General features: G+C 47.6%; 1 protein-coding gene across 6 annotated transcripts in view; it reads right to left on the bottom strand.

Moving 5' to 3' along the window:
• The window catches only part of ASAP2 (ArfGAP with SH3 domain, ankyrin repeat and PH domain 2), a 159,059-nt gene that overhangs the window by 101,560 nt on the left and 42,987 nt on the right, over positions 1-14,512 (bottom strand). For all 6 annotated transcript variants that reach the window (XM_061210425.1, XM_061210426.1, XM_061210427.1 and 3 more), the window contains exon 2: positions 3,450-3,522. In XM_061210425.1, coding sequence (XP_061066408.1) covers positions 3,450-3,522 — 73 coding nt within the window. The remainder of the gene's footprint in view (positions 1-3,449; positions 3,523-14,512) is intronic.

The following is a 14,512-nucleotide window of genomic DNA, read 5'->3' as shown; positions in this document are numbered from 1 at the left end:
AAAGATCAAGATGAAAAAAAAAATTAATTACATGGGAGTGAACTGATGAGGATGATTATAATTTTTGTGACTTTCTGTTTGAATAATAATAAAAAAAAAAATCCCACAAGGACCCAGAGGCAAAAAATATACAAATCAATTTTCACTGCAAAGTAAAGGAGCTGTTACAGTGGAGGATTATTGGACTGAATGTCAACATTATGACATAGTATGAGTGTGTTTCGTGCTTGGTAATTGCAATCATTGTTGCTTTTGTTGTGGTCATCCATTTACAATGCTTGGTGTCAGTCTATTTATCTCTCGTAAAAATAAAATACAGTGTGTATGTGTGAAAAAAAAAGAATAGTTTTGGAGATTTTTGAAATCTATATGTATTTCTATATCTATATCTGTATCTATTCAAACACACAGTGTGTATCCTTTTGCTCAATATTTTATCTGTGACATTCACCTATGTGGTTGCATATACTTATAGTTAACTCATTTTCATTCTATACAGTATTCCATTGCACAAGTATGACATTTTTTAATCCATTAAAAAAAAAAAAAAAGCGCTAAGTAACTTCTTCCAGGGTATGACAGCCAGCACCACAAACTCCAGGTCCAGAAAGCTTTCACACTTAGTCGGGAACTAGCCCAGTCACGAACAAATTAAGTCCCTTCTCTTCTTTGCCTTCCCAAACTTATTTCACATTCACTTGGTACTTGTCATAAACAAATTAATACCTGTCTAATCATATTAACATCAATGTAATTGCCATATATAAAATATGCAAAATAAAGGGAGGAAAAATATAAAGTCAAAACTCTGAAACAATCATTTTTTAGCATATTTTCCCCAAATATTTTTTCCTACAGATATGCTTTTCTCCCCATCTTGGGTAAATCTTTAATTTTCTCTTTATACCTGATGTCAAGACAGTAGGACATGTCTTGAGATATGCACACATACCCACCCATACATAAATATACATACACATGGACATAGTACACACACACATGTGCACACACACACATATATAAAATTTGTTTTGCTTAGAATTCAGTGGACTCTCTAAATTTGAGCTCTGAAATCTTTCTTTAGTTCCAGGGATTTTTTTCAGCTATCATTAAAAAAAAAAAATTCCTCCCTTTCCACTCTCTTTTCCCTCTTCTGGAACTCCTTTTAGGTGGATGCTAATATTGACCCCTCTGAATCTATTCTCATTGGCTCTTAATTTTTATTTTACACTGTCCATCCATTTAACTCCTTGAGTTCAGGCAATATGGGGCCTCACTAACTCCTTCTTCCTATGTGTGTAGCCTGCCATTTAGCAAATTTTAGTTTTTAGTCTTGCTCTGATTGCCTTATTGAATCTGTTTCCTCAAGTATGAGTTCTTCAGTTTCTTGATTTGGGGGTTCTTCAAATGTTAGGCTATTCTTGAAACTATCTCTGAGTGAGTGAGATTTTCATTTTGATGAGGTCTATCCATTTTTTTCTTCTATGTTTATTGTTTTCTTTGTCCTACCCAAGAAACCTTTGCCTACCCCAGGTTGCAAAGATATTATCCTAATTGTTCTTCAAGAAGTCTCATAGGTTTAGCTTTTACATTTAAATCTGTGATCCATTTCAAATTAATTTTTGTGTAAGGGATGAGAGAGGGTCATGGCTCATTTGTTCTCACGTAGATATTCAGCTGTTCCAGCAGCATTTGTTAAATTTTAGAATCAGCTTGTCAGTGCCCCTGCTGACATTTTGATTAGGATTGTGGTGAATCTTGACATCAATCTGGGGAGAAATGACCTCTTACCAATATTGTCTTCCAACCCACATATACCATATACCTCTCCGTTTATTTAGGTCTTCTTTAGTTTCTGTCAGCAGTAGTTTTGTATGTTTTCAATGTCGGGTTCTTGCATATCTTTTGTCAAATCTGTTCCTAAATATACTTGGCAATTCTTGATTGTAATATCATCTTTGTAGCTGAAATCTCCTACTAGACCCTTCATTATCTTGCTTTGCACAGCCCTCCCTGGAGGAGAGGCAAAGCAGCTACTGGAGTTGTGCCCACACTACAGGTGACTCTTGAACAAGGCGGGGATTAATCAGGGTATAATTCATAGTCAGCCTTCTATGTCCGCGGTTCCTCCACATCCGCGGGTTCAACCAACCATGGACCCTGTTAGTATTTGCTTTTGAAAAATATCCACGTATAGGTGGACTCGTGCAGTTCAAACCAGCCTTGTTCAAGGGTGAATTGCGTTTTAGTTGGGGGCGGGGGTGTCAGGTGGGACATGTACCTCCAGAAGGCCGCACGTCCCTCCTGACATCACAGCCACCTGAGGCGTTCCCAGTCCTTCCGTTCCGATTACTACTCTCACTGAAGGGAGACACCACGAGGGTGAAGGGGACAACGTAGAGCTATCCAGCGCCTGGGCCCCTCCTCCTCCCAGGCTGCCCTCCACAGGCAGCCCCTGGTGTACCTGCCACCCTCAGCAGTGGCGTGTCTCCCACCAGGCAGCCTTCTATCTGCAAGCCCTGCTCCAGTCTCTCCAAGACTCCTCACCACCGCTAGACCCCTAAGGCTGCCACTTCCTCATTTCTGAGTGAAACTTTAGAGTCACTTAATGACTTTTAAAAAGTATTTTCGGGCTTCCCTGGTGGCGCAGTGGTTGAGCATCTGCCTGCCAATGCAGGGGACACGGGTTCGAGCCCTGGTCTGGGAAGATCCCACATGCCGCGGAGCAACTGGGTCCGTGAGCCACAATTACTGAGCCTGCGCGTCTGGAGCCTGTGCTCCGCAACAAGAGAGGCCGCGATAGTGAGAGGCCCGCGCACCGCGATGAAGAGTGGCCCCCGCTCGCCGCAACTAGAGAAAACCCTCGCACAGAAACGGAGACCCAACACAGCCAAATAAATAAATTAATTAATTAATTAAAAAAAAAAAAAGTATTTTCTATCATTAGTAATGTTTTGTGCAGGGAGCAGACCTGCCACACACGTGCAGCCCGTCATCTTTGGGTCAGAAGTCGCAGTGTTTTTTGTTTTTAACCTATTTATATAAGTCTAGATCAAATATTACTTTGAGTAGTTGATCATGTTTTTATACTTACTAATTTTCTTCCCAGACAAGAAAGGCAAGAATTGGATAAGAGAGAAATGGAAAGGGCATCTGGCATAATTAACAGCACAAACCAAAGAACAGAGGCAGAAATGAGTCCACCCTTCTTAGCCAGCCTGACAAAGCTGGTCCATGCAAGGCCATCACGCGAGCCTCAGCTGCACTTCAGAGAACCGGAAGCACCCGTGCTCCTAAAAATTACACATCCCAACTCACCTCTCTAGTTTGTATGCCCAGGAAAAGGAGTTTGGTCAATTATTCATTAATGGTTGATTAACATTATGATATCAGGACTGCAAACACAAAATTTTCCACAAAGAAGCCCCCAGGAAAGGATGCATACTCACCCAGCCCAGAGATGTTTATTGCTTTCACGGATTTCTTCATTTTGTAAAGAACCATCCGGTCCACGTCCAAAGCCTAAAATACAGGGAATGTATTCATTAAAACATGCTTGAGCTTAGACCACAGCTTCAGAGAGCAGCCACAGGAGCGCCATGTGGAGGCCCCTCTGGGGTTGCCTCCGTGGGACCGGTGCTCAGTGTGGTGGGAATGAAGATGGAGCAGGTGGTCCCTAAAAGCTACCACCTTGTCACGTGCCTCATCCACCTGAAGCCCCTGAGCCGCCTCTGCCCTCACTGCCTGCTGGACACCAGCCTTCTGCAGTGAAGCGAGTTAACCTGGACCACCTCTGCTTCCACCAACCCTCAGTTCTCCCTGTGAACCAGCGAGCCCTGGGGGTGTGCCAGCCTGCCGGGGGCCCGTCCCCCGCATAATCAAACAGACACACTTCCTAACGTTCTCCTCTAAAGGCACACACCTGTTCGCCACTGTATCCTCAGCACCCAGCAGAGAGCCTGGCAGAGAACAAGACTCAAAACACAGCTCAGAAAATGACCATGAGACTAGCAAGACCGGCAGGACCCCAATCCAGACAACGGTTGTCCCTGCTGAGCCCAGAAACAAGGGGCAGCCACTGAAAGCTTCTTACTCTTAGCAGGGGGGAGGTGAGGGTCATGCAGGCCCCAGTGAGAACAACGGGGCAGGCAGGAAGTGGATTCATGGAAGGGCTACCCAGAGGTGAGGGCCCGGCCGGGACCCACAGACGGAAGCTCGACGCAGGGCAGCAGACATGCTGGGAAAGTCAGGGAGTGGCTTTCGAGATCTACTCTGCCACTCTCAACCAGGTTTTAGTACTCCAGCTGCCGGCCTTCCCACAGATGACAGAGTAATCTTCTGTCCACAGGGGTCTGGCTCAGTTGTGCTGAGAGAAATGGGAACCGGGGGTAGTCAGATGCCTCAGTGTGGAAGGCCGAGGCAGAGGAAATGCCCTTTATCACACAGCTGAACTCTGACAAATTCCCTCCCATGTCACACTGTGGGGCACACCCCTCCCTGATCATTCACTGCAGGAAGCCTTGTAAAAATGCCACCAGATGGAAACTGTACCCTTGTCATTAAAGGCACGCACTGTTTTCTGAACTCAGGAAAGAGGAGATGAACACTAACTGTTGCTTTTCTAGTCTATTATGAGGAGCTTAGAAGTACAGGTGAGGTGGGTGGTAGAGGTGATTTTTAATTAAAATTACAAGAGGGAAAAGCAATTACCTTGCCACTCAAAAACACACAGTGCATTACAGTGCATATTTACAGACAATTAAGGTTGAACTTGGTCAGGAGAAGTTAAAATGATTAAGACTGAACGCTGGAAAAAGTCTCTGTCAATTATATATAAAAACAGCATGGGAATTTTAGAACAAAAATAATAAAACTTGAGAGTCTCAAGGAACCAAAAGTTTCTACCAATCAGGCTGAGACTTCCAACCACAACATGCACTCACCCACACCCTGCCCTCTCCAAAATCTACCTAAACTTAGGAGAAGGGAAAAAAAGCTGCAACTACAACCAGAATTTGTGTGTAACAACTATAAACAAGCAAAAATCTAATAGACAATACGGCCCTAAGTAGGAACTGTGCAAAAGCCTAAGTCTGGCCAAAACCCTCATTAATTCTGAGGAGCTAGACCACAGCTGACCTTTAGTTTACAAAGCAAATTTCAGAGAGTAAATTCATCACATAAACAAGACTGTAGGGATGTGCCACAGATATTTCAGAGGAAAATAAACAACTGTCTTCAACCACTTTAAAAGCATCTCTTTTGATCCCCTAAACTGTTATATTAATAGCCACAGTTCTTATTTATTCATGCAAGCAGCTCTCCTCCAAGTCCACGGCTGGTCTGGGATCCTGTGCAGCGTGGGAAAGGACGGCCTGCCTGGGAGGACGCTCACACTTTTCCTTTTCAGACCCGTGCTGTCCAGGATGGTAGCCACTGGCCACAGAGGAATATTTAGAGTAAAATGAAAATGTAATAAAATTTAAAAGCTCCTCAGTCTGGCTACCTTTCTCAAGAGCTCCGGCCACATCCCATGTACTGTTTCTAAGCACACCCCGCTTTATGCTTCTCCTCTGTACCTGCATCCCTCTGTGTGCCATCCCCCAGGGCTACCCCGTAAAGCACTGGTAGCACCTAGGGGGTCCATTCCCTCTTCCCCCCGTGTGACACGCCTGTCTCCCTTTGGAGGGCTGCCTTAGTCTTTGCTCCCAGGGCCCTACAGGGACCTCCATCTGGCACGGAGGCACCTACGTCCTGATGCTGGCCCACGGGGCCAAAACTGCAGTCTGTCTGAGATGAATCTTGAGCATCCAGGGTCCACACGCCACTTCCGTCCCTCGGCCTGTTTTCATGCAGCCATGCACTAAGGATCTGTACAGATGAACATTTCCAATCCATGTGATGATGGGGTGATGGAGAATACTAACTCTGAACAACCAATTAAGAGAAAGGTTCGTACATCAACTATACTTCAAATAAACACATAAATAATGAAAAGAGAGAGAGAAATGTTATCCCCCCAGAAAGAATTCCACTCTTCTATGGACCTAGAGTCTGTCACATAGAGTGAAGTAAGTCAGAAAGAGAAAAACAAATACCGTATGCTAACACATATATATGGAATCTAAAAAAAGAAAAAAATAGTTCTGAAGAACCTAGGGGCAGGACAGGAGTAAAGACGCAGACGTAGGGAATGGATGTGAGAACACGGGGAGAGGGAAGGGTAAGCTGGGACGAAGTGAGAGAGTAACACTGACATCTATACACTACCAAATGTAAAATAGATAGCTAGTGGGAAGCAGCTGCATAGCACAGGAAGATCAGCTCGGTGCTTTGTGACCACCTAGAGGGGAGGGAGGGGATATGGGGATATACGTATGCATATGGCTGATTCACTTTGTTTTACAGCAGAAACTAACACAATATTGTAAAGCAATTATACTCCAATAAAGATATTAAAAGAAAAATTCCACTCTTCTTAGTAGACCTGCATTACCAAAAAAATTACACTCCATTACTATCATTATTATTATATTTTAATTTTCATTAAAAAAAATTTTTGTGGAAATTTCTTTTCTCTCTTATTATGTAAGGATGTACATAATTTTGCCTCAATTTTGCCTCTAGGCCTGAAAATCCTAAATATTTTAGGCCCACAAAGCCTAATATATTTACTATCTGGCCCTTTGCAGACAAAGTCTGCTGACCCCTGACCTGAGGATCCACACAAACGTTTCTCCTGCACCATCAGCCGGCCCTGCTGCTCCTGCCCTGAACTAGAGGCGACAACACAGGGCCAGCTTGGTCCCCAGCACCCTAAGGTCACAATTTGAGCCAGCAAGGGTGGGAAGGGCCTGGCTTATTCTTGGAACCCAGAGATTCTGCCCTGGAGGGGACAAGAGGACAGCAGACCACAGGCCTCCCCATTTGGGCCATGACCCATGCCTGTCCCATCTCCTCTCCCCTCGTTCCTTTCATGAAAGGCCAACTGGAGAAGAAATGACATATCTGAAGGACAGAAAACCAAATAACAAAACAAAACAATGCCCAGACCTGTGCCCCAAGGACAGCTTTACCAAGAAAGAGTCATACAGATATTTAGATGGTGGCTTTGCCTCAGCGCACATTTGACTTAACTTTTGAAGTAACAGAGAATGTTAACGACAGTGTCAAATATTTCCAGACCACTTTTGGGAAGCACAGAAATGCACTGTGGCCTGCAGGCTCGGTTTAAAGTGAGAGCAATAATGGATCGACCTCCTCCTGGGAATAAAGCAGAAGCCCGGAGAACAGCAGGTGTCATGAAGAATTAAGATCAAATAAATAGCCAAGCTAGATCACAGCTGTGCGAAACGTGTGCCTAAGGACAAACACGGACACACTTTGGTATTACCTAATAATATTGAAGTTACTCATAGTATGTGAATGTTTGCACCAGAAGATACATACAAGGATGTTCATGACACGCTTCCAAGTAGCTGAAAACTGGACAAACCCAAATGCCTGTCAACGGGAAAATAGATGAACTGTTGCGTATTCACATAACAGAATGCTACATAGCAATGGAGATGAACAATCTTTACCCACCCAGAACACAAATGAAACTTCACAAAAATATTAAAGAAGCAAGTTGCAAAGGTAAATGTGCACTATAATACCATAAAGTTTTTTTAAAAAAATAGACAAAATTATGGGACTTCCCTGGTGGCGCAGTGGTTGAGGATCTGCCTGCCAAAGCAGGGGACAAGGGTTCCATCCCTGGTCCGGGAAGATCCCACATACCGCAGAGCAACTAAGCCCGCGAGTCACAACTACTGAAGCCCACGCACCTAGAGCCTGTGCTCCGCAACAGGAGACGCCACCGCAATGAGAAGCCCGCGCACCTCAACGAAGAGTAGCCCCCGCTCGCCGCAACTAGAGAAAGCCCGCGCGCAGCAACGGAGACCCAACGCAGCCATAAATAAATTAATTAATTAATTTTTTAAAATAAAAATAGACAAAATTAGATTATGTTTAGGGATGTAGATTATGTTTATGTTTAAGGGTGTAGATGTTGCTGAGAAAAAATGGGAAAGAGCCCCAAATGCCTAACCTAGGAGAATAACCACACAAACTATAGTGCACTCCTACGATTCAAGTCTAGACAGTTGTTAGTATCACTGATGCCCAGTGGGTCACACTACGTGAAAACGTGGAGTGCAGAAAGAACGCAGACTATGTACAAATGCCCATGTTAACAAAGGAGAGCCCTGAGGTCAGTAAAGTTGAAGAGCCGAGTACCCACAGGCACCCCACGGACCCTCTCCCTGGAGAGGTCAGACCCCAACACAGCCCCCGCTAGATCACTAATGTAGAGAAACGGAAACAGATGATGTGAATGCCAGCTTTATAAAAATGCTTCATGTCCTGATTTTTATTGGGGGTGAAAAGCTACTGGGAGATCTGGGGGAGCTGAAAAGGGAAAGGCAAATTTTGGCAAAACGGCTACAACCCACCAGAAGCAAAGAAAGGCACCCCCAGTCTCCCCGGCCCTGGTGCCCTGTTCCCGGGGAGACGAGGGGCAGGGGGAGGGCCTGGCCTGGGTGCCCCGACCCTCCCATAGTGCTCTGCTCCCTGGGGCTGACAAGAGAGCTCGGATGCAAGCAGGAAACGGGCGATCTCAGGAGACTAATCACAAACAGAATGGACCTTATCCCAGAAGGTGCTAACACACCCCTGGCAGGAAGTGGGAGGGAGGCGGTGCAGGCGCTGCACCAGATCCGGCACCGCAGGCCTGGTGATGCAGAAGAGGCTGGGAAGGCAACCTTCAGCTGAGAGCGAGGCCAGCCTTCCACATCTGTCCCAGTCCCTGAGGACAACGTAATCACAAGCCAGGCTGATTTCCCCAGGAAACGAGGATCAAGCCACATGAACTCCACTTTGGTAACATAAACCGGGGAGAGAAGACTGGAGATGGCCGTTTTCTTTCCAAGCCCCACACGCAGACGAGGAGAGTGAAGTGAGACTTCCGCCAACCACATCCACTCTGTGGGCAATGTCCCTACCCTCACTCCATCTAGCACACTGAGCCCCACCTTTCCCACTGGGCCCTCGACGGGGGCCTTTCTGCGGTCAACTGGCTGCCACATTTGTGTCTTATATATTCTTTCAGAAAGTGCATCTTGTAACTGTGACCAGAGACTTTAAGCAACGCATGCAATGAAAATGGGAAAACCCATCGTTCCATTCAATCTCCTAATCCCCTCCTAACACCCACATCTCTAAGTCCACGATGTCACCTACAGGAAGACACCAGAAAGAAAAGAACCCAACAGAATGGGATCTTAGTTCTGGCCCCTCAGTGCTGTCCTGTTGGAGAATAGTGCAGAAGTTAGAAATCACTGGCTTCAGAATTGGACAGATGTGGTTCTCAGCCAGGCTCCACTTACTAGCAGCACAGTCTCAGAAAATTACTTCACCTCCCTGACTCGGTTTCTTCATCTATAAATTGGGAATAATAATATCTGCCTCCTAGGATAAGGTCATCAACATATACAGGATCTGGCATATTGTAGGCACTCAATAATCAGTAGCCGTTGTCAGTGTCTTCCGGTTCTCAGAGGGTCTAAAGCTATACCACACTTATGACCAAGTAAGGTAGCTGCTCAGAGACACCATCACCCCAGTACTGTCCCAATCAGTAGGATAAATATTTTCAGGTCTGATAATGGTTATGATAACAAGCAGAAACAACTCAGAAAAAAACACTTTTGTAGCTCTTGCTAGCCTTTCACTTCCACATGCAGCCATTTTTTTCCAACACTTCAAATTCTCCAAAACTTTTCCTGGTGTGTTTCTGACTCTCTAAATGGGTATCACGACAAAGGCAGGGCCACACGGCTAGTGGTAGCACAGGGTGCCCTGGGCCACATCAGCTTTAACATTTAGGGAGAGGAGTGTGGAATCCCAGGTCTGAAGTGCAAGGGGGTGGTGGGCACCTGGTATCAGTCTGTCCCCGCCCCGCACAGACCCCCAGGCATCAGGAACCCCACTCACAAAGCAAGGCCTCTAGGCGGGCTTGCCGCTCTCACACCTGCAGGGGCCACACCAAGCTCTGCCCACCCTCTGCTCACAAAGGGCCGCACTGTGAAGGTGACCGTAGGGTTGGACGATGCCTGAAGCTCTACAGGTGTATCCAGGGAATGAACAGCCACAGTGTTACTCAGATAAGGTCATCAGCATTTGAGAGAAACACCTTTTACTTCCAAAGACAGCAGGAGATGGGAGTCTAAAAAGGCATCTGCAGTCCCAAGTATCATACATCCATTTAAATTCCACAAAGCACTTTAACATCCGTTATCTTGGGCAATATTTACAACACCCTGTGAAATCATCAGTTCCCCTAATTTAAAGTAGAAGAAACTGACTCAGACTTTAAGTGACTTGCCCAAGGTCATTTATTTGGCTTTGAACTAAAGAAAGGCTAGGAGAGCTCCCCCAAGCTAAGAGGCAAGCTTCCCGAACTGTGCCCCCCACCCCGTTTGCTAACAGCCTGGCTTCCAGAGGCCGGAGGGGCGCCGGGGAGCTCAGTGGGCTTCTGGAGCCGCCTTCCCTAATGTTCGGGAAAATCATTCCCCTTACACCCGACTCCCTGTGCTTCCTTTAAGCCCCTTTCCACTAAGCTCATCCAGGCGCACGGGCACACCTGCCCAGACTACCTGTGTAACCAGTCTGGGGTTTCAGAATCTTCCCAAGGGCCGAGGGGGTGGGTAGTTCATGAAGGCAGGTGGCGGATTTGCCACCATCTGCATTCGCCCGGGTTACACAATCTACTCCTGGGCTTCTCAAGAGGAAGATTAGATAAGACGAAGCTAGCCTGCCGTGTGTTGATCTTCCACTTCTTGGTTCCTGCTTCCCATCCCAAAGACCTGGCGCCCTGCCCTGTGATGGAGTGGAAAGTAGGGAGGAGGGAAACCCAGAATGAGGAAGGGAGACCAGAGGAAAGAAGGAACCAGCAGGCTTGTTGAGGCCCCAAAGCTGCCTGCCACACACAAAGCCACCCTCTAAACACAGCAGAGGGAGGTTTCTGAAAGAAGGAGGTGAAAATGCAAACAAGGCCAACATGCTACCTGGATCCCTCGGTGCCCCTCCTGCTTTATCCCCAGAGTCTCAGTGCCTGTCCTCCATCCACGCGCCCCGCCGATCCCCAAGGCTGCACGTCTAGGAACTGACCTTTTATTTTTCTGCAATTCAAGTACTGCAGTAATGGGGGGAGAGAAAGATAAACTGGGGAGGCCAGGTGCACATGGGAACCACCCAGGCATCTTCCTGCCCCAGACCACGCACTCTGCAGCCCACTTCATCCTCGTGACCCCGGCTTATTGTGAGAGCGCTGCTGGAGTAGAGACCACGGCTGAGCACACAGAGCTGGGCTTTAATTCCCGCATCTTCACACACGAATGACTCCCATCCGTGGGCCTCAGCTTCCACATCCCTAGAATGGGGCGATCACATCTACTCGATATGGCGACTGTGAAGATTACACCACACGGGTGAGCACTGCCCAGCAGCTGGAGAGCATCCGCGTCGACCTGAGGACCCTTCCCCTCCCGCCGCCCCGGCAGCCCGCACAGCACAGCACAGCAGGCAGTAGCGTGGCTGGTCACTGACTGGCACAGACCCAGGGCTGCCGCTGGACCTGGTGGCTACCCTGGAGCGTCCTGCTCCAGCTCTCCTGCGGCCACGCCCTGTCCACACACGGTGAGAACAACGGGGGCCAAGGGGGTGCACCTACTGGGAGCCCACGCCAACCCCCAGACCACACTGCGGATACCCAGCCCCCCAGGACCCTGCATCCGCAGCCTTGGTCTGAGTGGGCTTCTTCCCCAGGGTGGCCATCTGCGGGGAGAGATGGAAAGAGCCTGGACGTACACTAGACACACATGCTGGGAGCGAAGCTGGAGGCGCCCAGAGGTGTGAAAGCATAAAGCCTGCCCTGGGCCCTGGCATTGTACGTGGGGCTCCCGGCATCAGGGAGCCTAGAGGTGGTCTACACCAGGTGCCCACCGCTCCCGTGCCCTGCAGAACCGGGCTCCACACTCCTGCTCCATTTAACCCAGGCCGCGCAGAATGCTTCAGGGGTGCGAGAGCCGAGAAGATGGTATGGGGAAGTTCAGCATCAGCACCCGCAGCCTGGAACATGGCAGGGCCACTTCACACGCCGGGGATCAGAAGAGTTCATTCAAAGAAAAGAAACCTCCGCTAAACACGCGCACAGAAGACTGCTTCCACGGCGTCGGAAGGCCGGGCATCCACAAACCGCACCCAGCTGGGAGCAAAGCGGGGACCAGAGAGGAGGAGCCGCCGGGGGACAGAGGGCCTCACTCTTTCTTCTTCCCTCCGAATGACCCCACCCCCAAACAGCTCCCCCTTATCGAGGAAGCAGGGGAGAAGGTGCGGAGCTGAGGCCACGGCATGGACAGAGATGAGGGGCTGGCCGGTCAGGGAAGCGAGACAGGGTGACATTCCAGGGGAGCGAGCAGCGCGGCAGGAAGAGCAGGCCACAGGGCCAGGCAAGGCGGCAGGAGGAGGCTGGATGGGGGGCGGGGACAGGGCGTGCAGGGCAGGCCCCTGTCGCTGAGGGGCAGCGGCGGAGGGTGGGACAGGCAGCCAAAGGCGAGAGCAGCTCTCAGCTGGCTGACGCGGCTTCTGAGGGTCATTAAAGGCTGTCTATTTTCAGCATCTGGGGGTGTGAGTGTTTCTCCCCAAGGAAGGGCTCTTGACCATTCGTTTTATTCTCTTTGTTCTCCACCCAAAGAAAAGAAAACTCTAAACCCCAGTAACAGAACAAGAGGGAGAGCAGGGGTCTGGTTCCCTCCGCCTAGGGGAGAGGCCCCCTCCGGCCCGCACCACACCGGGGGCCACATGGCAGACCCCGCCCCTGACAGGACATGTGCCGCTGCATGCTGCAATCCCCGGGGAACCCCGAATGCTGAGTCCTAAAAACAGACACTGCATGTAGTGGTGCAGTCTCACACCAGACATGGTTTCTACATTTCTCAGACCAGAATGCTATCTGCTTTAAAGCTAATATGCAAAGTATTTAACTATCTTTCAAAAAAAGCAGAGATACAAATTTACTGTTTCTTAAGAAACCTGAGGAAGCTGCAAGAGTACACAGATGTTCTGCTGGTCCAAGCCACGCAGCCCAGGCATCTGGGAAGGTCTACATTTATCACAGTGACTGGAATGATGGACTGTGCAAAACAAGGGGTGAGCATGGTGGCCGGCAAAAGGCACCATCCAAGCTCTGTCACCTACTCATACTGTAGCCCTAGATGAGTCACTTCTCCGAGGTCCCAGACGTAAAATTCTGTGAAACTACTGTCTTTAAGACAGTTTGCATTTCAGCTATCTTTCCAAGGAGGGACTACAATTGTATTCAAATACATGTGATGTAATGGATTAATTTTCCAGGGTAACTAAGAATCCTGCCCAAGACTCTCAACAGAATCAATTAATGACTAGCTATTAACACTGTGAATAATCAGTCCTATTCCAAACGTAAAAACAAATATTTGGTAATGGCAAAAGGTAATTTTTAACTAAAAATTTCGTATTTCCCTGGCTTGGACTTCTCACAATAGGAAGAAATGTAAAGTGTGTGTCAGTACAACTTACCAGAAGGTCAAAATACCAACGTGGAGATACCAGCAGTCGTGTTGCCGGTGGGAGTGATAATAAATGTCTCACATCCGTACAGCACTTTCAACACAAAGTGCTTTTACATATACTATGGCTGGTGATCCTCAAACACAGGTAATATTATCATAACAAAGCAGAGACTAAGTGAAGTTATTTTTCCAAGGTCACAGAGGTAATGATAAAACCAAGATGCCACCTTTGTAATTTTTTTTTAATTCAAAAAAAATACTTTCACGGGGGCTTCCCTGGTGGCGCAGTGGTTGAGCATCTGCCTGCCAATGCAGGGGACACGGGTTCGAGCCCTGGTCTGGGAAGATCCCACGTGCCGCGGAGCAACTAGGCCCGTGAGCCACAACTACTGAGCCTGCGCGTCTGGAGCCTGTGCTCCGCAACAAGAGAGGCCGCGATAGTGAGAGGCCCGCGCATCGCGATGAAGAGTGGCCCCCGCTTGCCGCAACTAGAGAAAACCCTCGCACAGAAACGAAGACCCAACACAGCCAAAAATAAATAAATAAATAATAAATAAATTTTTTTAAAAAATGTGTTTTAAAAAAAAATACTTTCACAGTATCTTAGCCTGTTGTTCTTTCTGACATCATGTGCTGTTTCCTTAGTCTGTTCAAGGTAAACAACTGTTAAAAAGTCAAGAAACAAACCAAGAAAATAAAGCTATTTTCATTTGGGGGGCAAGTTTTTTTTAAAACTTGCAGTCATTCCATAACGCTTATTAAGCAGCTATTCTGTTCACATCGTTGTGTGAGATTGGTTCATACCACTGTGTATGAAACAGTCCCTGCTTTCAAAGCCTTAAAATTTCCTGAGGCAACTG

This window comes from Eubalaena glacialis, chromosome 14, assembly GCF_028564815.1.
Source record: "Eubalaena glacialis isolate mEubGla1 chromosome 14, mEubGla1.1.hap2.+ XY, whole genome shotgun sequence".
Lineage (NCBI taxonomy): Eukaryota > Metazoa > Chordata > Mammalia > Artiodactyla > Balaenidae > Eubalaena > Eubalaena glacialis.
The sequence above is the reverse complement of the archived record's forward strand: the minus strand, read 5'-3'. Positions and strand labels throughout refer to the sequence as shown.